The 26334-nt window shown below is 36.0% G+C and overlaps 1 protein-coding gene across 5 annotated transcripts in view; it reads left to right on the top strand.

Annotated features, from left to right (window-relative positions):
- The window catches only part of KRIT1 (KRIT1, ankyrin repeat containing), a 53550-nt gene that overhangs the window by 814 nt on the left and 26402 nt on the right, over nt 1-26334 (top strand). For 3 of the 5 annotated variants that reach the window (XM_011963241.1, XM_011963239.1, XM_011963240.1), the window contains 13 exons: nt 134-406; nt 1174-1321; nt 3205-3308; nt 3963-4122; nt 7359-7451; nt 8561-8690; nt 9457-9700; nt 10190-10305; nt 10522-10665; nt 18363-18519; nt 19226-19333; nt 22128-22284; nt 23039-23190. In XM_011963241.1, the coding sequence (XP_011818631.1) occupies nt 3207-3308; nt 3963-4122; nt 7359-7451; nt 8561-8690; nt 9457-9700; nt 10190-10305; nt 10522-10665; nt 18363-18519; nt 19226-19333; nt 22128-22284; nt 23039-23190 (1563 nt within the window). In that variant the 5' untranslated portion in view covers nt 134-406; nt 1174-1321; nt 3205-3206. The remainder of the gene's footprint in view (nt 1-133; nt 407-1173; nt 1322-3204; nt 3309-3962; nt 4123-7358; nt 7452-8560; nt 8691-9456; nt 9701-10189; nt 10306-10521; nt 10666-18362; nt 18520-19225; nt 19334-22127; nt 22285-23038; nt 23191-26334) is intronic. The other 2 variants (XM_011963238.1, XM_011963242.1) reach the window with 2 other exon arrangements.

Here is a 26334-nt window from a genome sequence, read left to right as displayed (position 1 = left end):
AAGAAACCTCCCAGGCAGAGTGATTACGTATTTTTGTCATTGCAGGGAAAGGGATTCACACAGCTTGTCATTCTAACTCACTTCTCCCCCTCTAACTCATTTCTCGCCTCTACACCTTTCTCCACCTTTTAAGGTTTTTGGCTTTCATCGCTTTTTCTACATGTTGTTTTTAGCCTCACCAGAAGTATTTCATCTCGCTGGTCTACCCCAAGATCTCAGCCTCATTATTTTCTTACTCTTCTGGAGTGCTTATGTGCCTTTACAGTTTCTGTTTGCAAACGCTGTCTAGCATACTAAGAGGATATTAGCAAACCTGTTCCATGGACACTAAATGGCAGTTGTACATCTCCCCTCATCAGTCATAGTGACAACCAGAAATGCCCTCCATATTTTCCAGTGATCCCAGGTAGGTGCCACTCCCCAATTAAGGACCACTTCCACTAGTTTATACGGTCTTATTACTTAGGCAGCATATTATCATTTGTGCCTAACATTTTCCAGAATAGAGTGAGCCATATAACAAAATGCCACGTTTCCTGTACTTATTCACTTGAACCCTCAGACTCAGTCTAAACATATTGCAAACTCTAGTTATACCTTTCTCGTATTTTAGTTCAAACTACTCATTTTCTAGAAACTCCGTCTCTATCAATTTGTATGTGTTTCTCCCGTAGCAGTTTTACCTTCTTATGTTAGTTACTTTTGTTATTTTCCTGACGTAAGCCTTTGTTTCCTTCTTTCATGTCACTGGAAGAATGTAGATTTTTAGTAGTCAAGTACGAATAGTTCTTGAAAATGAATTTTAAGAATATTTTGGGGATATGGTAAAAAAAAAAAAAAAGTGTTTGGTTTAAGAAAACCAGATACTGTTACTTTCATAGTTATGTCTTTTTAAAATCACATTTGTTTACCTTTTAAAAGTTCAGGGTTCTGTGCAGTATTAATTAAATATTCTAGAGAAGTGATGAGTATTGACAAAGTACTTTGCTAGTAAATGTTTTCTTAACATGAGTTGACCAAGATAGGAATTGATTTGCTTTAAATTGTGTTTAGAAAACTAAGAATTACTTGATTTCTCTTTTAGGTCCTTACTAGAAAAAATGGTTTCTGTAATTGTGCCCTATATCATACAGTGTATTCACAATACAATGTCTTTCTTTTTGGGGCTTGCAGTCTTCAATGCGTCTGTCTCATAATTTGTAAAGGTTTATTATCGCGAAGTCATTGTTAATCTGTGGTGAAAAGTAATTGCTAAATAGAAATTCTGAGAAGAAAAAGGCCTCATCCTTTTCACATGATGTAGGAAGGTCTGGTGCATGAGGTGGGTTTTAAGAATGATCTTATGAAAAAAATTGAACTGAAAAAAATTTCATGAAGTATATAATGATAAAGAATGAAATGTCCTCAAAACTTTTCACACGATGAAATGTCTCTATCCTAACGTTTTACTGTATTTTTTCTAGTGAAAGATCCGTAGGGTTTTTTTGGATCTAAATCAATGGAAAGTTTTAGAATCTAAGATAAATTTGAAAATTACTTAAATTATTTTATGTAAAATTTTCGTACAATAATTTTAATGGTTGTTTTAATCTTAGGCTAAAGTTTATGTAAAATGCCAAAAGCTACTGTATTTTAACAGAACTTCTTCTTAAGGTAATTTTACAATCATAAAGCACTTTTTAATTGTTATTTAGGGAAGTGAATTAAAAGTTGCAGAGTGATTTTCAGCTGCAGTGGAAAAAACAGGATAATTACTCTCTCTCCTCTCAAATAACATTCAAAACCCTTTCTTCAAAATGGTCTATCTTGAGAGTTGCAGCAGCAGGGAACTCATTAAATATGAACAGATAATTTTAATGCCTAGTGGGTTTTTTAAAAACTGAAGAAGTTCATCTCAACATAGCCAGGAAAGAAGCTCTTTCTTTAATGTTCTTTTAGAAATTTGCTGACAAGTAAATGGCGAGAAGCTTTTAAAAAAAAAAAAGAGAGAGAGAGAGAAAAAATAATCAGTACAGAAAGATGCACTTTAGTGTAGCCATTAAAGAAATTTACTCAATGGAGAGAACTATTATACAACCAAGATTGTGGTTGAAATTCAGTCACTTGTTGGAAATTGCGCAATGGAGTCTTAAGATTTAAGGGGACAAAGTATATGCATGTACACACACATACACCCAGACACATATACGCACGCACACAGTGAATATATTTGGAATAAAAAATTTGGATTATTGACAGGTGTGGTGGCTCACGGCTGTAATCCCAGCACTGTGGGAGGCTGAGGCAGGCGGATCACCTGAGGTCAGGAGTTTGAGACCAGCCTGGCCAACATGGTGAAACTCCGTCTCTACTAAAAAATACAAAAGTTAACCGAGCATGCTGGCACACGCCTGTTAATTCTGGCTACTCAGGAGGCTGAGGCAGGAAAATCACCTGAACCCAAGAGGCGAGGGTTGCAGTGAGGCGAGATTGTGCAGTGCACTCTAGCCTACGTGAAAGAGCGAGACTCTGATTCAAAAAACAAAATTGGATTATCAAGGAAATTGATAAGGGAAATGGAAAAGATTCTTAAATCACCGTCATAAAGCTTTTATTAACTGACCAAATGGTTTTGGTTCTGTGATAAGCAACTCGAAAGAAAATTATATACTATGCTTTAGCTCATCCAAATGTCTAATATCAAAGTTCTCCTTGCTAAAATTTCTGGAATAAATGTCAATGGATGTAAAACATCTACCATTTCCAACTTCCAAACTGTTAACGGTATAACTAACATTCACTTTTGTAATTTATGGAAAAAGTGTATATTATTCTGAATCACTATTTCAAGTCATTATTTACAAAATATTTTATAATCATAATCACTTTTTTTTGGCCCCAAAGGCAGATTCTTACTATGCAGTTAACACCTATGAAAATGTATAACCCTATTTTAAAAGGAAAAAAGAAATACAAAGGAAATCTTAAATTATCAGCTAAGGTTGTGAGTAGTTGAACAGTAAAGATGTAGTCAAAGTCATTCCTGGCTTGCCTTTTAGGCACTATATATTCTAGGATAGAGAACATTTTATTTTTTAAAAAATTTTTTCAACATGATTATGTGGAAATAAAATTTTTCAGTTTAAGATGCATTACTTTTTTTTTTATGTTGCCATCAAATGTGTCATTTAATCTTTCAAGGAATTTTTTATTTGTTTTATAAAGCAATGGGAAATCCAGAAAACATAGAAGATGCATATGTTGCTGTTATTCGTCCAAAGAATACTGCCAGTCTCAATTCTCGGGAATACAGAGCTAAGTCATATGAAGTAAGAACATTTAATAATAATTTGTTTCTACCATTGAATGTCATTCTGTATTATCATTCACATATAAAACCTTATTATATCTTGTAAATTCGTATTAACAAGCCAGTTATTTTAGGTCTCTGCCCATTATTTTGTCTTTTGTCTGCCGCGTGCCTTTTGACCATTTGCTGTTTATTGACATGTAGGTTATTAGTAGTAAACATGTAATTAAGACTATATGTACATACATATACATATATATAACTGAATTGTTACCTTTTTTATGCAACAGATTTCAAGCAATATGAAATACTTCTAATTTAACCTAATTTATCTAGCATTTCCTTTAAACTGATTTTTTAAGGTTGTCTGAAACCTGTTCAAGGGTACCGTGGGGTTTCGCAGTAGGCTACTGCTTCAGCAGTGCTGTAGCTTACCATTTCGCACTCCTGGCTGCACTGTAGAATCACCTGGGGAACTTTTAAAACTGTAAGAACCAGACCCCAGACATTCCCATCCGTGTGGGATGGGGCTGGGCATTGCTATTGTTTTAAAGCTTCCCAAATTATTCTAATATGCAGCTAGAGTTGAGAAAGACTACTAGCTTATTGTTGTTTTCTAGGGCAAGTAGACTTTATTTTAAGCTTTCTCTTAATGTTGTTTTTCTCATCTAAGATTTTGTTGCATGAGGTTCCCATTGAAGGACAGAAAAAAAAGAGAAAGAAAGTTTTATTAGAAACGAAACTTCAAGGCAACAGTGAAATAACACAAGGCATTTTGGATTACGTAGTAGAAACCACCAAACCAATTTCTCCTGCAAACCAGGGTATCAGAGGTAGGAAACTTCTTTTTTAAAAAACACATTGTTTAACATACTTGTGGAGATAGATTCTTTTAAAAATATACACACATTAAACCGATTTCTTTTTATGTTCCTTTACATTTAACAAACTTGCGAAAAATACTCAAGTGTTTTTTAAGGTACACCCCAGCCCCTTCAAGATGTAACTTGACAAGTTTTTTAAAAGTTGAAAAGTATTTAAAGAATTCACAATGTTGATGTGAAGTGTAGTTCCCTAGGTAAGTATCTTTTAACTACTATTCCTATTTCTCTACTTAATGACAGAGGAAACTATACTCATCTCTCCAAAACTAAGTAAAAGTTAATATTCGTGGATTAGGGAAAGTCCTGTAAATTACCAGATAGCAGAGGTTTTCTTCCTATTTGCTCATAGAAAGAAGACCCTTTTCAGAAAGTCAGACTGAATTGTGGAAGTATTAACCCAGAAAGATTGAGGCCCCATTTAAAATATTACATAATAGACTTTGAACGTGATTAGAAAGTAATGATCCATTTTCTCAGGCTGTAGAAACAGATAGCAGTCAAATGTTACAGAAACTACAAACTATATCCAGGATTCAGTTACTACAATTTAAAAAGTAAAGCCAATGCAGTCAAGCAGCAGTAGAAAACAGTTGTTAGTGAAGTAAAGCATACCTCTCTATGCCTACTTTTTTGGTTTTTCAAAGCTTATTCAGTGTGTATTTTTATAGGGATTAGTTGTCTGATTCATCTGTTTCAGTAAAGAAATTGTTTTTGTTGCAGAGATACAGCCAAATCCTGTGGTTTGACTTATTAGTTATTTTGGGTATTTGTTTTCTAGAGATATATAACTGAGCTATAAGCCTGTGTTTCTTAACTTTTGGAGGTACCATTCACTGTATTTTAGCTCCCTGATAGGTTACTTTCCCTAATAGAGCCTGAAGAGTTTTTGTGGGTTGGGACTGTAAGGATTTTAACTCAGGATTATAAGTAGTTCCTGTGACCAGGCAAAGTGGCTCACATCTGTAATCCCAGCACTTTGGGAGGCTGAGGTGGGTGTTTCATGAGGTCAGGAGTTCGAGACCAGCGTGGCCAATGTGGTTAAACCCCATCTCTACCAAAAATACAAAAATTAGCCCAGCGTGGTAGTGCATGCCTTGTAGTCCCAGCTACTCAGGAGGCTGAGGCAGAAGAATTGCTTGAACACAGGAGATGGAGGTTACAGTGAGCCAAGATTGTGCCACTGCACTCTAGCCTGGGCAACAGAGTAAGACTCCATCTCAAAAAAATAAAAAAAAGTTCCTGCATATGATCTCTGATAAATACTCTGAGTCTCACAAAGAGAATTCCTTTTCTCTAATTACCAGATCCACTATATAATAATAAGATCAAGAAAGCAATCTTAGCTTATTAAAAAGGTGGAGGGAGCTATCCTTTTTTGGGAATCAAGGCATGTGAAGACTGTCTTTGGATGCCACAGATTGGTCAGTCTCATCTACCTCAGTCTTGGGCTTCTCTGATAAATTTTCATCTGAACTTATTCTACTATTGCCAGATTGTTATAGTTATCAGCATCTATCCTGACACCAAATCCCCGAGACAGAAATCTGATTATCTAAATCACATATTTGAGCTGACAAATCATTATAGACATAAATTATAGACAAGTCATAATTTGTTATGCATTAACTAAGCTCTGCCACTAGGTCCTTTTACCCAGAGGGATATGGAAGAGATCTCACTGTTAACAAAAACTTGCCCTGATCCAGAGGGCTGGGTAGTTTCCCTTAGGAGGAGTTATGAGTGGACAGTCACTGTGAAACATATCTAGCACCATTTTGCCCTGTATACTCAGACATAAAATATACTAATGTATTTTCAGGGAACGTTTAACAAGAAATTAAAGTAGAAAAGCATAATATATTAATGAGCCATATTCTATCCTGAATATCCTATTTGTTTTTCTAAATCTATGAAATATTTTTGAAGTAATATGATTCCTTATGTAAACATCACATGAAAATCACAAATGACTATTAGCAGTGGTTAGGCTTAATATTTTTGTACTGTGTTGTATGTCATTTACAAAGCACTACCACACTTATACATGAAATTCTTAAATTGATCCCGTTGATAGGTAGTGATTTTCACATCTATAAAATGGGAATGCAGGCATAGGCTGTCTCCTCCTATAAGCATTTCCATTGGTAGAGGAATTAGGACTAGAACTTTCATCTCCTAACTTGTCAGTGCTTCCCTGCCCCACTGACAGATCTCATAGTTACATATATAATTTGCAAAATAGGCATTTAAATAATAGATCGTAACTGGGTTTGGGGAAACATCAAGGCAGGAAAGATTAAGTAGAGAGAAGACTTCAAGCCAGGCAAAAGAAATAGTACCTCTGAAGTATATTAGAATGTTCTGTATCTAACACTTATGTTTTGTACAAGTGTTCATTTTGTGAAATAATTGGGGGCTATAATAAAGAAGGTCTTAATAATCACAAATATTGACTCTGATATTTTGTGAATAAATGAATCTATTTGAAGTCTTACATCATTTACTTGCCACAGAAGGCATCCCACCTGCCTACTAGGCATTTCTACCTGGGTCAGGAACGAGGTTCTGTTTCTTAGGGTGAGGAAATTGGAAGCATTGAAAGTATGACAAAGGTCTAGAGGATGAGGGGTTTTAGAATACAAGACTTGTAGGTTATTATTCATTAATAACTTACTGCCAATTCAGGAAAAACATTAAGAATGGTAGTTACAATTCAGAACAATAGTTTGTAGCCCAATCAGATTTTAATAAAGCCTGAAATTAAGGATGGAGGTTAAATATTAAATGAAGAGCCACTAAACATTAAGACTTTGAAACTTACATATGCCAGAATATAATAAAATTCTTACTGTCTCTATCCTAGTTGAGTGAAGTGGTATATGCCTATTGACCCTGCAGAGTACATTGTTGTTCTGCCTTCTCAGCTCTTAGCAGAACAGTTTTCCTAGCTTTGCTTAGGAAGCTTCTCTTCTAGGGGGTCAAGACTAGGACCCTAAATCTACAAGGATTGTCCACAGAATGATTTTGCATTTATCAGTTTTTTTAGTACATATAATAAAGTTGACAGTATATTTCAGTTCCTCTTAATGCTGCCTTTTGAAGTATCTGTTTTCTAATTCTCAAGGTAATTTATAAGATTTAAAAGTGTATTATTTTTGTTTTGCTAACTTTTTAAAAATGATTAGGAAAACGAGTTGTACTAATGAAAAAATTTCCTCTGGATGGAGAGAAGATGGGCAGAGAAGCGTCATTATTTATTGTTCCATCAGTTGTCAAAGGTAAAGTCTAAATATATCTTACAAATCTTCATATACTTTAGATGCTAAGTAAAGGTCTACTGAGGAACTTAGGAATTTGCATTCATAGTTACTACTATAATATTATAAAATACATATTTTAAAATTAATAGAAGAAGGGAAATATGTTAGTTAAAGATATTTTGATTTCAAAATAATATACAGGCTTCTTGGCTCAACAGTAATGTTTTTGTTTTAGTTTTTAAAAGGATGAAGAAATGAGGAGGGAAGGCATCATTGAAATTTAAAGTGCTCAGGTTACAATAAAGGATTTTTCTAAAGATATGCCATAGATAAAAATTGATCCTGAAGTATTCTGGAAAATTAACAGATTATGATCAGAACCTATCTAGTATTTGGGACAAGAATCCATAATAATTCTAATATAATCTGCCTAACAGTATCAGTAATATTTTTAAAAAGGAAACCTAATGTGAAGATGTAATATTTTATTCCTTTGACACTCTGGCATAATAAACACATTGAGTTTCAGTACAGACCTTGCAGCCCTATAATTTTGTGACCTTGGGCAAATCTCCTCTTTAATCTTTAGCTCTTTATTTGTAAAATAGGGACAATATTGCTACCTGCTTCCACTTGTTTCATGGTGCTGGAAAATTCAATGAGGTATTAGATACGAAATCACCTTGAAAACTACAGAGCACTAGCATCATGTAAGATAGTAGTAATACTGATGATATACTGTATTAATCACCCACCATGGACATCCCATCAGCCTGCTGCTACACAGTGCTCACATGTATTTTATTAGCCAGCTGTAGCATTCCAGATATATTTTTCCAGGCATACTTAGGTTAAAAAGTTCAGTATCTTAAGTAGCGTTGGAAATCTTATTAATGAGTTTTACAACATTGTTGAGGAAGATAAAGAGGAAACAGTTTCTGCAGTCCTCCAAAATTCTCAAGGTCACAGAGCTAGTCATCATTTGAATCCAGGCCTTCTAATTCCAAATCTAGAACAATTTATTTTATACTTAACAAGTTTTAATTTTGTAACATATATTTTTAGATGAAAACATGCAGATGTAAACCTTTTATATGGTAGCATAATTCTTCATTTTTCTTTTTCAGATAATACTAAATATACATATACCCCAGGATGCCCAATTTTTTATTGCTTTCAAGATATCATGCGAGTCTGTAGTGAATCCAGTACTCACTTTGCTACACTTACAGCAAGGATGTTAATAGCCTTGGATAAGTAAGAAATGCCATTAGAAGTATTTTTTAATTAATCAAATACATGTTTATAGTCGAAGTTAGTTCTAATAGATACAGACACTTTGAGAAAAAATAATGAAAATAATATATGTATTTAAAAAATGGTAAGTTTTTCAATTCTAATATAAAAATGAAAAACCCCAAGATAAGGTTGTCCTGGCCTGGGTACAGCATGTTAATTTTATTTTTCAGAAATGGCAAACACTGCCGTGGCTTAAGAATTGAGATTCCCCTGTTATGAAACTATACATTTAATATTGAGTTACTCTTATCAGTGAATAAGTCATTCAACCTCTTATGCCTTTGTCTTTCTGTAAGAAGAGGGCTAATGTCACCTACATCTCAGTAGTTTGAATTTTAACAGTACTTTTATGTTTTTTGAAAGGAGTTTTTATTACTATAATGGCATATACATTTAAAAAATTTATTTGCTGTATCCATTAAGAAAACTTTTATTAATAATAAATGAAGTATTTGTATACTGACTTGATCTTTACAGATCATATGAACGTATTATCACATGTGCCCCGAAACTATGTACAGTATTATGCATGTTTTCTTAATTGTTAAAATCAATTTGCAATATAAATAAATTTTAAAAATAATAAAGTACTTAACACTGAATTAAAATTATAAAAATCTGAAAGTAATATTCACAAGTGTCATATATCAGAGTTAGATAGTAATCTACCTTTTTGATCTTCACTTTCGAATGGCTACTTCTACCTCTATTTTTATTTTGCCAGGTGGTTAGATGAACGTCATGCACAATCTCACTTTATTCCAGCTTTATTCCGACCTTCTCCTCTTGAGCGGATAAAAACTAATGTCATAAATCCTGCATATGCTACTGAATTAGGTCAGACAGAAAACTCACTACATATGGGCTATAGTGCACTAGAAATAAAGAGTAAAATGTTAGCCCTAGAGAAAGCAGATACCTGTATTTACAACCCTTTGTTTGGATCAGATCTTCAATATACAAATCGGGTAAGAGTTGAATGAATTTTAGCTCTGATTTAAAAGACATTTTATCTTAAGTGTAATTTTTTTTCCTGAGATATATACATATATTACTAATTATAAACATGAAGGCCTGGTGCAGTGTCTCACGCCTATAATCCCAGGACTTTGGGAGGCCAAGGAGGGCGGATTGCCTGAGGTCAGGAGTTTGGGACCAGCCTGGCCAATATGGTGAAATCTCATCTCTACTAAAAATACAAAAATTAGCTGGATGTGGTGGCGTACCCCTGTAGTCTTAGTTACTCCAGAGGCTGAGGCAGGAAAATCGCTTGAACCTGGGAGGCAGAGGTTGCAGTGAGCTGAGATCGCAGCACTGAACTCCAGCCTGGGCAACAGAGCAAGACTCATTCTCAGTAAATAAATAAATAAATAAATAAATAAATTTAAAATATAAACATGTAAACATTAAGAGGACAAAGCTCTTAATGGGTTTTTGTTATTGTTTTCCCTTTCTAGGTAGATAAAGTGGTAATAAATCCATACTTTGGTCTAGGAGCTCCAGACTACTCAAAAATCCAAATACCTAAACAGGAAAAATGGCAGAGAAGCATGAGCAGTGTCACAGAAGACAAGTACTGTTTCAGTTTTACTCCACATTGCTTTTATGAAAACTTACATTCTAATTTAAAGTATTGTTTAAAATTATATATGCATTTTGTATGCATTGTAGTCACTATTGAGTTTATAGCTGCTCAGTGATATAGAGCTTTCATAGATGTGTCACACTTCTTTTGAAACAATTTTAACAGTCCTGTTTGTATTTTTCAAAATTTCTTTTTAATGATTAGGGAACGACAGTGGGTAGATGATTTTCCTCTCCACCGAAGCGCCTGTGAAGGAGATTCAGAATTGCTAAGCCGTCTTCTCAGTGAAAGATTTTCAGTCAACCAATTAGACAGTGACCACTGGGCACCCATTCATTATGCCTGCTGGTAAATGGAATATTTGTTCTTTTCTATTTAGAAAGAATACATTTTTAATTATAAATGTTAGTACTTCTTTTCAAAACTGTTCTCGTTCCAGATACTTTTTCTCTACCCATTTGCCTTAGGAGTTTTCTGTTTTGATCTTAGATGATTGTATATGTGCCAATGTTCAGAATTGTAAGGTCTGCCCCATGGGGAATGTACTGTTAGTGTTCTTAGGCATTGCCAGATGATATAGTAGGATACTTAATGACTAGTAAGTGTCATCGTAGAGTACACGGTCACTTATTCACCTTGCAGTTTCTCTTGTTTTGTATTGGGTTATGTTATGCTTATCCTTTCTGTGAAGTTTGCATATGTTAACTACTTACAATTTGACCTTGCATCTTGTTATAAAAGTATCCTTTTAGTGCTTTGAGAAACTTTGGTTGTCAAGAAGCCCTCAAAAGCCTTCATTAGAACCGCAGCTTTCCATTATGTTAGATACTAGTGTTGGGACAGAATTGGGGTTAGCTCTTTCCACTTGTTTCCGAGTGTAGCTCTTGGTCTTCTCCTCCTCTCACATAATTATTTTTCCCCTCAGTTGGGCTGAGTTGTTAGTGTTTAGAGTAGTAGTTAACTGTTTACTTTAAGTCATCTTCTAGAAAGGATATAATAAAGTTTTTTACATTATTTCTGTGGGAAAGTTGCTCTTCACCTATTATTTAAAATGAGTTTCCTTGGCTAATTTAAGAGGTACCAGCCAGGCGCAGTGGCTCACGCCTGTAATCCCAGCACTTTGGGAGGCCGAGGCGGGTGGGTCACAAGGTCAGGAGATCGAGATCAACCTGGCCAACATGGTGAAACCCCATCTCCACTAAAAATACAAAAATTAGCCGGGCGTGGTGGTTCATGCCTGTAATCCCAGCTACTCGGGAGACTGAGGCAGGAGAATCACTTGAACCCGGGAGGCAGAGATTGCAGTGAGCCGAGATTGTGCCACTGCACTCCAGCCTGGCGACAGAGTGAGATTCAATCTCAAAAAAAAAAAAGAAAAGAAGTACCACATTATTTATTGCCTTGTTAAATGTCCACAGTGTCTTCGTTGTATTAGATTGAGCAAGGTAATTCACTTTACCTCTCTGCATCCAGTTTATTTATCCATATATAAAATGTAATAATTAGATCATTTCTAGAGTTTCTTCCAACTGAAAATTCTTTTGATTTATCTGATTTTAATATTTATAATCAAGCAGTTAACTATAGTTGCTTTATATATAAAGATCTTTTTTCTGTTTCCTTAAAAATATGCTCTTATGTTTCCTATTACATAGAGTTTTTATATTAAGAGTTACCCTAATCATCTTTAACTGAGTTAATAGTTGTTTCTTCAGATTACCAGAAAATACTGGCAGCAAAAACAATACTAAAAGAAATGACATGCAGCCGGGCGTGGTGGCTCATACCTGTAATCCCAGCACTTTGGGAGGCCAAGGCGGGCGGATCACGAGGTCAGGAGGTCGAGACCATCCTGGCTAACACCGTGAAACCCCATCTCTACTAAATATACAAAAAATTAGCCAGGCGTGGTGGCGGGCACCCATAGTCCCAGCTACTCGGGAGGCTGAGGCAAGAGAATGGTGTGAAACCGGGAGGCGGAGCTTGCAGTGAGCCGAGATCATGCCACTGCACTCTAGCCTGGGCGACATAGCGAGACTCCATCTCAAAAAAAAAAAAAGGAAAAAAAGAAATCACATGCTTTACCAGGAGCTAAATAAAAAGAGGTAGAGAATATAGTTCAGATTCCAACAAAGTGGACTGTAGATTTGGAAAAGGCAAAGGCAATGAATTTTAGTTGAGGAATCCCGAGATTATATTTGACTGTATGGTTGCCCCTTTTTGTGGCAGGGGTGTTTTTTTTTCTCTCTAATGAAAGAATGGTAATATTTTCAACTATTACATAAAAACAGAAGCATGGGCATTGTACTTATTATGCTTTGGAATGTACCTATGTTTCAGTACCATTTTAGTTCCTAAAATATGATCTTTGGTGTTACTTTATGTCTCTAAGGGTCTGTTGCTTTGTCTATACAAGATGGGCTTAAAAATGGTACCTTCCCTAATATTAAAAGAAAAATTACAAGTAATGTGCTTTGAGAGCACGTCATGAGCACTCAATAAATCTTGGCTTTTAAGAGTAAGTTTTGGCTGGACATAGTGGCCCACACCTGTAATCCCAGCACTTTGGGAGGCCAAGAAGGGCAGATGACTTGAGGTCAGGAGTTTGAGACCAGCCTTCCCAACATGGTGAAACTCTGTCTCTACTAAAAATACAAAAATTAGCTTGGCGTGGTGGCGGGCACCTGTAATCCCAGCTACTTGGGAGGCTAAGGCAGGAGAATCACTTGAGCCCAGGAGGTGGAGGTTGTGGTGTGCTGAGATTCCACCACCACACTCCAGCCTGGGCGACGGAGCAAGACTACATCTTGGAAAAAAAAAAAAAGGAATAAATATTGTAAAAATGTAAAGATTTTGATGTCTAAATCTAAAATTTATTAGTCTAATATTTTCATTTGCAAATTTTTGTTACTTGAGTATGCCAAGGAGAAGAGTTTTATACTTGGATAAATTAATTTTGTGTCAGCTGGATAATCAAGTTTCATGTAACAGGAGTAGTATGGGTCACCTTGCAATACTGTTAGTCAGATGCCTCATTTAATTGACATGAATTCAAATAAAGAATGATTTAACTATTCAGTAAGGAATTTAAATTTATCTTGGAAATATACTCTTGTTCACTAATTGGTACAAAGACTGAGGAGGGGACACTGGGCTCTTGACTGTGATACAGTGAAGAGGCTAGGGTTTAGTCCTATTTTTGTAAGGTTAGACAAGATATTTTACCTCACTTGGTCTCTCTTCTCGTCTTTAAAATGAGGGTTTTAATTAGATTAGTGGTTCTCAAACTTTTGGGTCTCCGGATACTTTTTCACTCTTAACAGTTACAGGATTCCAAAGAGTTTTTGTTTATGTGGATTAAAGCCAGTGTTAATATATTAGAAATAGAAACTGAAAAATATTTCGTGTGTGTTAAAAATAATACCTATATATGTTAACATAACACAGTTTAATGAAAAAAATAAGAGTTTAAAATTCAAGATCGGTAGCCAGACACGTGAAAACCATTCCTTACTTTCTAGAATCATCGTTTTCCCGAAATATTTAAAATGGCTTTTACCCCATGTGGAGAACTTAACAGCCACTCAGTAAATGTCTCAGTGACATTTCCTATTCTCTCACTTCTTTATTTTTCCTGTACCCCTATGCCAGACCCTCTATTTTGAATCAAATCAGTGTCTTCTTTCTCTAATAGTACTTTCAGACTTCAGACCATTGTTAGTGCTTTTCAAACTATGATGATTTGGCTTCCTACAAATTATTTCATCCAATTTCTCTTAGAGCTTACCTGTATATTAGCTATCTGTACTCTTTGTTTCATTTAGCCTTTTAGTCCTCCACTTCCAAGCTGTTCTAAATATTTCTACTCCTAAATACTTAAACTTTCACTACTTTCTGTTTCTACTTTCATAATCCCTTTACTCTTTTTTGCCCCCTATTTTCAAAGAAAATTTAAGGCTTCAGAAATGTTCTTCTCCATCCCTGATGATCACTTTTTGTCCCTATCTCTCTCCTGTATCGTAGGGTATACATGTAAAAATTCTTCTTATTCCCCTTAAATTCACTTTTCTTTTTCCACACCTACTTTCTTCTTGCCCTCAAACATGCATGATTCTCTTCCTTCTTGAAAGTACCTTCACCTGAACCTACTTCTTTTAGCTACCATCCTGTTTCTTTCCTTCCTTTCACAGCCAGATTTCAAAGGTAAGTGGGCGACACACTCTGCTTTCTCTTTTTCACTCTTCATAAACCTTAACTTTTTCTGAGTTTTTGATCTCTTTCCTTGCTCTGCAGCGTTTAATTCTTGTCCACTCTTCATTCTAAGAACAAATTGGAGTTGAAAGGGCATAATGGAGCTATAATGAAGGTCAGTACAAATGCAAGATATTATTGCTATCTTATCATTGCTATTGAAACACTCACTGGCCTCCATTCTGTGATCCAAACCTGTGTCTTAGTAGTAGTACTACTAAGATTCAGAAAACTGGCTTCTAACTCTGCCTAGTCACCGTGAGACATTGGGCAAGTTATTTAACTGCATCAAGCTCCATTTTTCTCATCTGTGCAATAAAAAAGTACCTCCACCTATTTTATAAATTTCTATGATTATATGAAATAATTATACAAGAAGATAGCTGGGAAATTTTAAGGCATCATACAAAATGTATGTTTGTATTATTTTTATTATTACTTCTTGAATTGCTCCCTCACTATCTTTTCCTGTCTTCCCTTTTAGATGTATTTCATTGTTCTAAGGTGATCATATTATTTGTTCTCAGAAAGATTTCATCCATTCTTTCAGACAATTTAATTCTTTTCAATGAGATGATTTTACATATTCTCAGATAGATAGTCTAACCTTTTGCCTTCCACCTAAGTAGTTTCAAGTTGCCTACTAAACATTTCAGTCACTTATCTTTTGTATATAAGGCACTTTGGAGAATATAAAGACACTGTCCCTACCCTCAAGGAGCTTCCAACCTGATAGAGAAGAGATGTGGATAAACAAGGATGAAATTCGGTAAAATAAGTTGCAAAAAAAAAAGCAAAAATAAAATGCTAAAACGTAGTGGGAATATAGAGAGGATAGATTTTAAACTGTTTCAGAGGCATAATGGAATTTAACCTGAACAAAATCAGGAAGGGGGAAAGGATGTCTTAAGAATAGCAAAGAACATGGTGGCTTTGATTTGCGTTTCTCTAATGATCAGTGATATTGAGCTTTTTTTTATATGTGTCTTGGCTGCATGTATGTCTTCTTTAGAAAAGTATCCATGTATTACCCACTTTTTAATGGCGTGGTTTTTTTCTTATGAATTTGTTAAGTTTCTTATAGATGCTAGATATTAGACTTCTGTCAGATGCATAGTTTGCAAATATTGTCTCCCATTCTGTAGGTTGTCTGTTTACTCTGTTGATAGTTTCTTTTGCTATGCGGAGCAGCTCTTTAGTTTAAGTACCATCTCACACCAGTCAGAGTGGCTATGATTAAAAAGTCTTAAAAATAACAGATACTGGCAAGGTTGCCGAGAAAGGGAACACTGTTGGTGGGAGTGTAAATTAGTTCAACTATTGTGGAAAGCAGTATGGCAATCCCTCAGAGAACCAAAAACAGAATTTTCATTTGACTTAGCAATCCCATTACTGTGTATATACCCAGAAGAATATAAATCATTTTGCCATAAAGACACATGTACACACATGCAACGTTCCTTCCAGCACTATTCACAATAGCAAAGACATGCAATCAACCTAAATGCCCATGATAACAGAGTGGTTAAAGAAAATGTGGTGCATATATATATATATAAAATAGAATACTATGCAACCAGAAAAAAGAACAAGATCATGTCTTTGCAAGACCATGGATGGAGCTGGAGGCCATTATTTTTAGCAAACTGACACAGGAACAGAAAATACCGCGTGTTCCTACTTATACGTCGGAGCTAAATGATGAGAACTCACGAGCATAAAGAAGGGAACAGCAGACACTGGGGCCTCCTTGAGGGTGGAAGCCGGGAGGAGGGAGAGGAGCTGAAAAAATAACTATTGGGTACTAGGCTTAGTACCTGGGTGGTGGAATAATTTGTATGACACACCCCCATGACATGAGTTTATCTGTATAACAAACCTGCACATGTACCCCAGAGTCTAAAATAAAAGTTAAAAAGAAGAAGAAGAAAAAAAAAAGAATAGCAAAACAAATCACCTGAATAAAGTGTGGGATGAAAGTATCTTATTTGGAATATAGAAAAGGCATAGTATTTGTGAAGGGGAAGAAAGGAAAAACAGATGGAAAATCAGTTCTAAAGATGGGCTGTTTTCCCCTCAGATGTTCCATATCTAAAACTAAAACTAAGTTTCCATTCCTCTTCCCACCTCACCCTCTTATTTCCACACGATAAATTAGTTTCTACCCTTGCTTCAGATTGCAGCTTTACGTAAGTCTTTGGCTATAACCAAGAGGTTGACTCACTCACTGTGTGCGTATGCTTTGTACTCAGTTCTGAGACCTTTGCTTACTCCTTTACTGTCTACCTAAAATATTTTATCTCTCTTCAACATCTCTTCGGTTTTTTCCTATTTAAAAATCCAGTTCAGGCCGGGTGTGGTGGCCCATGCCTGTAATCCCAGCACTTTGGGAGGCTGAGGCAGGTGGATTGTTTGAGCCCAGGAGTTAGAGGCCAGGCTGGGCAACATGGCGAAACCCTGTCTTCCCACCCCACCCACCGAGACGGAGTCTTGCTCTATCAGCCAGGCTGGAGTGCAGTGGTGCAGTCTCAGCTCACTGCGACCTCCACCTCCTGGGTTCAAGTGATTCTCCTGCCTCAGCCTCCCAAGTAGCTGGGATTACAGGCATCTGCTACCACACCCGGCTAATTTTTGTATTTTTAGTAGAGACAGGGTTTCACCATGTTGGCCAGGCTGGTCTCAAACTCCTGGCCTTGTGATCTGCCCACCTCAGCCTCCCAAAATGTTGAGATCACAGGCGTGAGCCACCACATCCGGCCAAAACCCCATCTTTACTAAAAACACAAAAATTAGCTGGGCATGGTGGCGCATGCCTGTAATTCCAGCTACTTGGGAGGCTGAGACACAAGAACCTCTTGAACCCAGGTGGCAGACATTACAGTGAGCTGAGATTGCACCACTGCACTTCAGCCTGGGCATAGAGTGAGATTCAGCCTCAAAAATAGTAAGATTCAGTTCAATTTGTTCTTCTATCAGAGCACTTTACAGGACCATCTAGACTGAATCATATCTCGTTTTCTGGGATTATATCTCTGGAGCTGGGATTACAGACATGCGCCACAATGCCTGCCTGATTTTTGTATTTTTGGTAGAGACAGGGTTTCACCATGTTGGTCAGGTTGGTCTCGAACTCCTGACCTCGTGATCTGCCTGCCTCTGCCTCCCAAAGTGCTGGGATTACAGGTGTGAGCCACTGCGCGCAGCCTCTGATATTTTTTAAAGCATTGACAAACAATACCATATTTAAATTTTACAGCATTATGTAACTTATCCCATGTTTATGTTTTGCCTCAAATTACACTGTAAACCATTCACGGTAGAGACCACATATTTTATATATCTTTGTCTCTCTCATATTGTCTAATATAGCAACTATATATAGAATTACGTCTTTGGGCCTATTTTGTAGACAGCCAGGCCTAAGTGAAAAGCATTCTTACTAAGTTTTCTTACTAAGTTACTTTCTGTTTCTGAAACTATATTTGGCTAAAAATTGTATCTAACTTGTATTTCACATGGGGTGTTTCTCTGTCATCTGCTCTATCTTGTATTTGAGGTTATATTTTCTTCCAGTTTATCAGAAATAGAAACAGTTTAATTAAACCAGAATAATTAATAAGAAACCCCTAATCATTGAAAACATTATGTCAGTATCTTAATAATCCTTTGCTCTCTGTCCTAGAAAATTCTTAGATTTTTTTGAGATATCATCTAAAATTTGGATTTTTAAAAACATTTCAGATGACTTTTTTAGGTAAGTTTTTTTGTTGTTTTTTGTTTGTTTTTTCATACAGGTATGGAAAAGTTGAGGCCACTCGCATATTGTTAGAGAAAGGGAAGTGCAATCCGAACCTTTTAAATGGACAACTTAGTTCTCCTCTTCATTTTGCTGCTGGAGGAGGACATGCTGAAATAGTACAGATTCTCCTAAACCATCCAGAAATTGATAGAGTAAGTTATTTTCCAGATTTTTAAAAGTAATATTCAAGCAGTGAATAACAAGTAATGACACTGAAATGTTCAATTGTATGCTTGAGAGTTCATCTGAAAAATAAAAATAAGTTCCATTACTTTATAGAATAAGTAACAGAATATATGAGTTGTGCTTTATAGAATAAGTAATGGAATATATGAGTTGTGCTTTTGAACGTACTTTTTTTTTAGTTTTTTTAGATTTTTTAAATCTAAAATTTATGCCTAAATTTTACATTAACCATTTTTAGGCATTAAGTACATTTACATTATTGTACAACCATCACCACAGTCTGTCTTCAGAATGTATGTAGAATTTAACCTCTTTTCATTTTGTATTGTATTTCTCCAAAAACATCTTGAAAAAGGAAAAAGATTTTCCAGAATTTCATAAAGGAAATTCATAAAAAGTATATCATAAGGAGGAAAATAGTATTAACAAACCCTTGTTATGTCTTTATCAGAACTTTTAAAAAACAGTAATCACATTGATTAGTGCTTTGAGTCTTTTATCTTGGCAACTCTTGTTTATTCTAAACATAATACATACTAAGTGTGGTTAATATTTACTTAGTACTTGACAAGAGTCTCCTTTTTATGAAACTTTGATTAATTGGATGACATTTTCCCTTAGAATACCATAATATGTAATGCCTTTTTGTCCCCTCACTACCCACATTTCTAGCATATAACAGACCAGCAAGGAAGATCTCCGTTAAATATTTGTGAAGAAAACAAACAAAATAACTGGGAAGAAGCTGCAAAATTGTTGAAGGAAGCCATTAACAAGCCTGTAAGAATTATCTTCATAGTTAGAACCAAGCATAGTATTTAAATTAATAAGATTTAAATTTGAGGATCTGTGGCAAGAGTGGAAAGACAAATGATTAGATGGCTTCTTTACTGCTATAAAACCTCATTGTAGTCCGGGCATGGTGGCTCATGCCTGTAATCCCAGCACTTTGGGAGGATGAGGCAGGTGGATCACAAGGTCAAGAGATTAAGACCATCCTGGCCAACATGGTGAAACCCCATCTCTATGAAAAATACAAAAATCAGCTGGGCATGGTGGCATGCGCCTGTAGTCCCAGCTACTCAGAAGGCTGAGACAGGAGAATTGCTTGAACCCAGGAGGCGGAGGTTGCAGTGAGCCAAGATTGTGCCACTGCATTCCAGCCTGGGCAACAGAGCAAGACTCCGTCTCAAACAAAAAAAAAAAACTTCATTGTAGACTGGATAGGTATCACATTTGTTATTATCCCTAACATTTGGATGTTTATTCTTGCATAGCAAACTAAGACTTGCAAAAATAAGTAAATAAAACTTTCAGAACTCTTAAATTTTTCATATAATTTCGATGCTTGATGTGTTGATTACGCCTTTTTTTTTTTTTTTTTTTTTTGAGATGGAGTCACCCAGGCTGGAATGTAATGGCATGATTTTGGCTCCCTGCAACCTCTACTTCCCGGGTTCAAGCAGTTCTCCTCCTCAGCCTCCCAAGTAGCTGGGACTACAGGCGCCTGCCACTACGCCTGGCTAATTTTTTGTAATTTTAGTAGAGATGGGGTTTCACTATGTTAGCCAGGATGGTCTCGATCACCTGACCTCGTGATCCGCCTGCCTCGGCCTCCCAAAGTGCTGGGATTACAGGCGTGAGCCCCCGCGCCTGGCCTGATTACACATAATTTTAATCTTTTCATTGACATATATCCCTCTACTTAGGCCTTTTAAGCAACATTTTGTATTTTTAAATAAAAGCATTGCACATCATTCATTCATTTAGTCTCAGCAAGTTAGTTTATATATAACAGACTCATTTTCCTCCTCATAAAAGTAAAACAGGTGTTTCCAAGCTTTTTTATTCTGCTAACTCAACCTGGCCTTTCCATCTAATTACAACTGGAAATAAACTAATAAATCGAATGCTGGCACATATAGCTATTAAAATAATAATTGTATTTAGAGGCATAAAGTTTAATTTGTAATTGTAGTGACATTAAAATACAGAAGGTTAACAATGAGAAGAAACTCAATTATGCCTAAGAGTTATAATGATTATAAAAATCATTAATTTAATTATTTTTATTTTTATGAGACAGAGTCTCACTATGTTGCCCAGGCTGGAGTACAGTGGCTGTTCACAGACAATCATGATGCACTGCAGCCTCAACCTTCTAGGCTTGGGCAGTCCTCCCATCTTGGCCTCTTGAATAGCTGGGACTGCAGACATGTGCCACCACTCCTGGCTATCATTAGTTTAAAAACTGTTTGAAATAAAAACATTTATACCAACAAATAAAGGATAAAGGGTTTATACTAACAGATATAACCCAAAGTTACCTAAGCCTCTCCAGACATTAACCAACAACTATACAATAAGTATTTGTTGAGTATCTCTGTGGATTTAACATGACAAAATGCTGAAAATTATAAGGAATATATGGTCTCTGCCTTTAATGTTACACACATGCTGCACACTTATGCATTTTGTCAAAACACTTACTCCAAGAGCCTAAGACAGTCAAGGAAATAGACAAGCAGTACAGGTACCCTTATGTTATACTTCACTGCAATTTATTTTCTAACTATGTAGTTTTAACTCATTTTTATCCCTGATATAGCCTTTATAATTGTGAATGAATAAGGTAGGAGGGTTGAAGTTCTTTTATCCAAAGTGCACTGACCTGGAAGTTATTTGGGGACATCAGTTACTTCCTATAACAATAAAAATCCATTGAGAAAGCTACTACTCTGTGCAGTTTTCTAAACTGGGGGAAGGAAACTGGCTCAAAGTTCATTGATAACTTTTACCTGCAAAGTGTTCCATCACAAATTCCTCTTAGGACAAGTTATTGGTGGTACACATTTCTGTTGTATTATTTGTGACCCACTAGACTCATGAAGTACTCAGCTAACACTAGATTCAGTAACCAAGTTTGTGTTTCTCGTATGATATTTACATTGTACATTAAAGGTGCTAAAACATCCTGTCAAAAGAATTTGACTTTGAGTATTTTTTTAAGTCATTCTCCTTAGTTTCCCAAACTTATTTCTGGAACATTCAGAAGAAAATATTTTAGAAAATACAACTAATGGAAGTAAAATGGTTTGTTTTTTGTTTTTTGAGATGGAGTCTCGCTCTGTTGCCCAGGCTGGAGTGCAGTGACACGATCTCGGCTCACTGCAAGCTCCGCCTTCTGGGGTTCACGCCATTCTCCCGCCTCAGCCTTCTGAGTAGCTGGGACTACAGGCACCTGCCACCATGCCCGGCTAATTTTTGTGTGTGTGTGTGTGTTTTTAGTAGAGACGGGGTTTCACTGTATTAGCCAAGATGGTCTCGATCTCCTGACCTCATGATCCGCCCGCCTCAGCCTCCCGAAGTGCTAGGATTACAGGCGTGAGCCCACCGTGCCTGGCCAGTAAAATGTTTTAAAAATATCACCAACAGATTCTCACTTGTAACAGTGTTTCTGATATTTTTCATGTTAGAAATCTATAATAAAGCACATGAAGTTGAAGGAAAGTATCTTGTTAGATTGTGATGTATAATTTTTTAAGCTGGTTACGTAAGTTATCATTTCTTGTAGTATGAAAAAGTTCGAATATACAGAATGGATGGGTCATATCGTTCTGTTGAATTGAAGCATGGAAATAATACCACAGTGCAGCAGATAATGGAAGGAATGCGTCTCTCTCAAGAAACTCAGCAATATTTCACTATATGGATTTGTTCAGAAAACCTCAGTAAGAAAGTTTTTATTATGTTTTAGTAAACCTCATTATTCCTTTTTGGGGGTGGGTTGATAAAAAATAGAACTTCTTTTTATTCTTGACTCTTAAATTTTGAATAATACAATGTTCTTCTCTTTTATATAAATATAGAGGTAAGTCCCTGCCCACCCCCTTCCTGCTTCATTCAAAGCATTTTTTAATAATTAAAAAAGAAAACTTTTCTTCTATGGCAATAGCATTTGATTTGAATGCCATTAAATGTTGTGCTCATGCAACTTGCCTTTATTCTTTGTGCTCATTTTGAAATAATACAAATGTTCTTTTCTCTTACATGAGTTTTCTATTTAAAAATCAACCTTTTTATTTAAAATCAACCTAATGACATTATATATTTGTTCTTCAAAGTATTACACATACATACAGAATTTAATTGATGGATATGATTGGATATTTAATGGTTTAGTTGTATCTTTTTAACTAGGAATTCTACTTATGTCATAATTAAATAGGCTATAATGGAATTAAGGATTTCATATACGTTTGATAAATTTTATGTAAGAATTATTTTTAATAATTCTTATGTCCTTGATAATAAACAGTTAACCACAAATTGGGTAGTAATATTGATTAAAATGTTAATTTTAGATTTAAATTTAATTTGTGAGTATTCAGTACAGAAGTGCAGATAGTTTATTACAGAGTTTCTATGCATTGATGTAGTTGAGTTTTTTACGTTATCATTTATGAAAGGAAAGATGTTTTTCAGGCCTTCAACTCAAACCGTATCATAAACCCTTGCAACATGTTCGTGACTGGCCAGAAATACTTGCTGAATTGACTAATCTGGATCCTCAAAGGGAAACATCTCAGCTTTTTCTAAGAAGAGATGTGAGACTTCCTTTGGAGGTTGAAAAACAGGTTTGCTTGGAAATCTTATTTACAGTTATTTAAATGCACAAAATCTATTGTGTTTCTATTGTAAGTACTAGAGGCAGAAATTGTGCTTACATCCGTATATCCATCCTTACATCCCTGTAATAATTGGTGGAATTTCGGTTGGTCTACTTACAAAGCCCTTGGTTGGGATTTTTCATTTCCACTCCCATTGTCTTAAGAATACAAAAGAAATAGGGAGGCTATCCTAAAGAAAATTAGCAATCAGATGTGGAGCCAAATTATACTGGAAAAAAATTGTTCAGACTAGTTAGGAAGTACATTGTCAAGGATAAACTTAATAAAGGGCTAATCAGTTGTATACATTTTGAAGGAAGAAAGAGAAACACTGGTGTGGGAGAGAACAGAAAAAACATCCTGGTATACTGCAAAGGGAACAATGCGAAAGTCATTCTTAACAGTTCATAAGTGGCTCTTTTTTTTTCTTTTTTCTTTTTTTTTTTTTGAGACTGAGTCTTGCTCTGTCTCCCAGGCTGGAGTGGCACAATCTCAGCTCACTACAATCTCCACCTCCCAGGTTTAAGCAGTTCTCGTGCCTCAGCCTCCCCCAAGTAGTTGGGATTATAGACGTGGGCCACCACACCCAGCTAACTTTTTTTGTATTTTTAGCAGAGACAGGGTTTCGCCATGTTGGCCAGGCTGGTCTTGAACCCTTGGCTTCAAGTGATCTGCCAACTTTGGCCTCCCGAAGTGCTGGGATTACAAGCGTGAGCCACTGTGCCTAGCCTAAGTAGCTTGTCTTAACTCAAACGGGGAACTCTGTGCATAGTGAAAAATGAGAATAATATTTACATTTGATAAAAAGAAGTCTGTCCAGACAAGTATATTTCTATTTGAACTACTGTGGATTTTAGAGAGGAAGAAGTGACATAATGCCATAAGAAGGATGAATGGGCCAGGCACAGTGACTCATGCCGGTAATCCCAGCACTTTGGGAGGCCAAGGAGGGTGGATCACGAGGTCAGGAATTCAAGACCTGCCTGGCCAAGATGGTGAAACCCCGTCTCTGCTAAAAATACAAAAATTAGCCAGGCATGGTGTAGGTCGCCAGTAATCTCAGCTACTTGGGAGGCCAAGGCAGAGAATTGCTTGAACCTGGGAGGCGAAGGTTGCACTGAACCGAGATCGTGCTACTGCACTCCAGCCTGGATGACAGAATGAGACTCCATCTCAAAAAAATAAAAAAGAAGGATGAATGGACAAGGGAGAGATTATAACAGCTTAAATTAGGCATGATCATCTAAATATGGTGAAATTGTTTCATGGTCTTACAGTGTTAGTGAAGATAAAAATAGAATACATTTCTTAATTCTTTATTCTCAGGGAATATTAAACAAACACAGTTAAACAAATTTTAGCACAAGAAAATTTCAGCAGCCATGTCCAAACTTGTTTAACATTTTATACATAACTATGTATATTGCTCTTTTTATATTATCAAGCCAAAGATAGAGTTGATCCTTTCAGCCAAATACACTAGGAGTCACATAAAAATTGCTATGAAATTTACCAAAAACTAAGGGCTTCATTATTTGTTAAAAATGTGTTAGAATCACATTAATAGAATGAAAGGGAGGGAAGAAAACACGAGATCCAGAAAGGCATATGACAAAATCCAACACCCTTTCATGATTTAAAAAACTCTCAGAAAACTAGGAATTCAAGCGAACTTCTCAGCATGATAAAGGGTGTTCACGAAAAACCCACAGCTAACATCATATTCAATGGTAAAAGACTGAAAACTGTCCTCCTAAGATAAGGTACAAAATTAAGATACCCACTTTCACCAATAATCAAGACCTTAGTTTTTGGCAAATGACGTATACATAGGAATTCCCAAAGAATCCACAAGAATGCTAGAGCTAATAATAAATTAATTCAACGAAGTTTCAAGGTATAAGCTCAACACACAAAATCTGTTGTCTATACACCAGCAAAGAATAATACAAGAAAGAGATTAAGAAGTCCATTAAAATAGCATCTAAGAATATAATACCCAGGAATAAATTTAACAGAAGAAGTTCAAGACTTGTACACTGAAAACTAAAACATTGCTGAAAAATAAGACCTAATAACTGGAAAGACATCTCTGTGTTCAATGATAGGAATAGTTAGTGTCATTAAGATGTCACTACTAGCAAAGTGATCTACAGATTTAATGCAATCCCTAACAATATTCCAATAGCCTTTTTTGTTAAAGTGGAACGGACAGTACTCAAATCCACATTAATTGCAAGTGGCCTCAAATAGCCAAAGCAATCTTGAATAAAGCAGAATCAAGTTGAGAGACGGACATTACTCAATTTCAAAGCACAGCACAAAGCTAAGTAATCAAAAGCATTGTGGTACTCTAGCATAAGGATAAACATACAGACCATTGGAACAGAATTGAGTTTTCAGAAATAAACCCATACATGTACAGCCAGTAGATTTTTGACAAGGCTGCCAGGTTCATCTAATGGAGAAAGAATAGTGTCTTCAACAGATGGTGCTGGTATAACTGTAGGTTCACATTGCAAAAGTAGGAAATTGGACCCCAACCTCATGCCATATAAAAAGTTAAAATGGCTGGGTGTGGTAGCTCACAACTGTAATCCCAGCACTTTGGGAGGCCGAGGCGGGTGGATCACTTGAGGACAGGAGTTCTAGACCAGCCTGGCCAACATGGCAAAACCCCATCTCTACTAAAAATACAAAAAATTAGCCAGTTGTGGTGGTACACCTTTGTAGTCACAGCTACTCAGGAGGTTGAGGCACGAGAATTGCATGAACCCGGGAGGCGGAGGTTGCAGTGAGCCAAGATTGCGCCACTGTACTCCAGTGACAAAGTGAGACTCCGTCTCAAATACAATAATAATAAATTAAAATGCATCAGTGACCTAAATATAAGTGCTAAAACCATAAAATTCAGAAGAAAACATAGGGATAAATCTTCATGACCTTGGGATTAGGCAGTGGAGTCAGATATCACAACAAAAGCATGAACAACAAAAGAAATATTGGGGGGGCGGAGCAAAGATCTAAAATTGACACTCTAACATCACAATTAAAAGAACTAGAGAGGCAAGAGCAAACACACTCAAAAGCTAGCAGAAGGCAAGAAATAAC

This window comes from Colobus angolensis, unplaced genomic scaffold, assembly GCF_000951035.1.
Source record: "Colobus angolensis palliatus isolate OR3802 unplaced genomic scaffold, Cang.pa_1.0 Scaffold605, whole genome shotgun sequence".
Taxonomy (NCBI): Eukaryota; Metazoa; Chordata; class Mammalia; order Primates; family Cercopithecidae; genus Colobus; species Colobus angolensis.
This window is presented reverse-complemented; position numbering and strand designations above follow the sequence as displayed.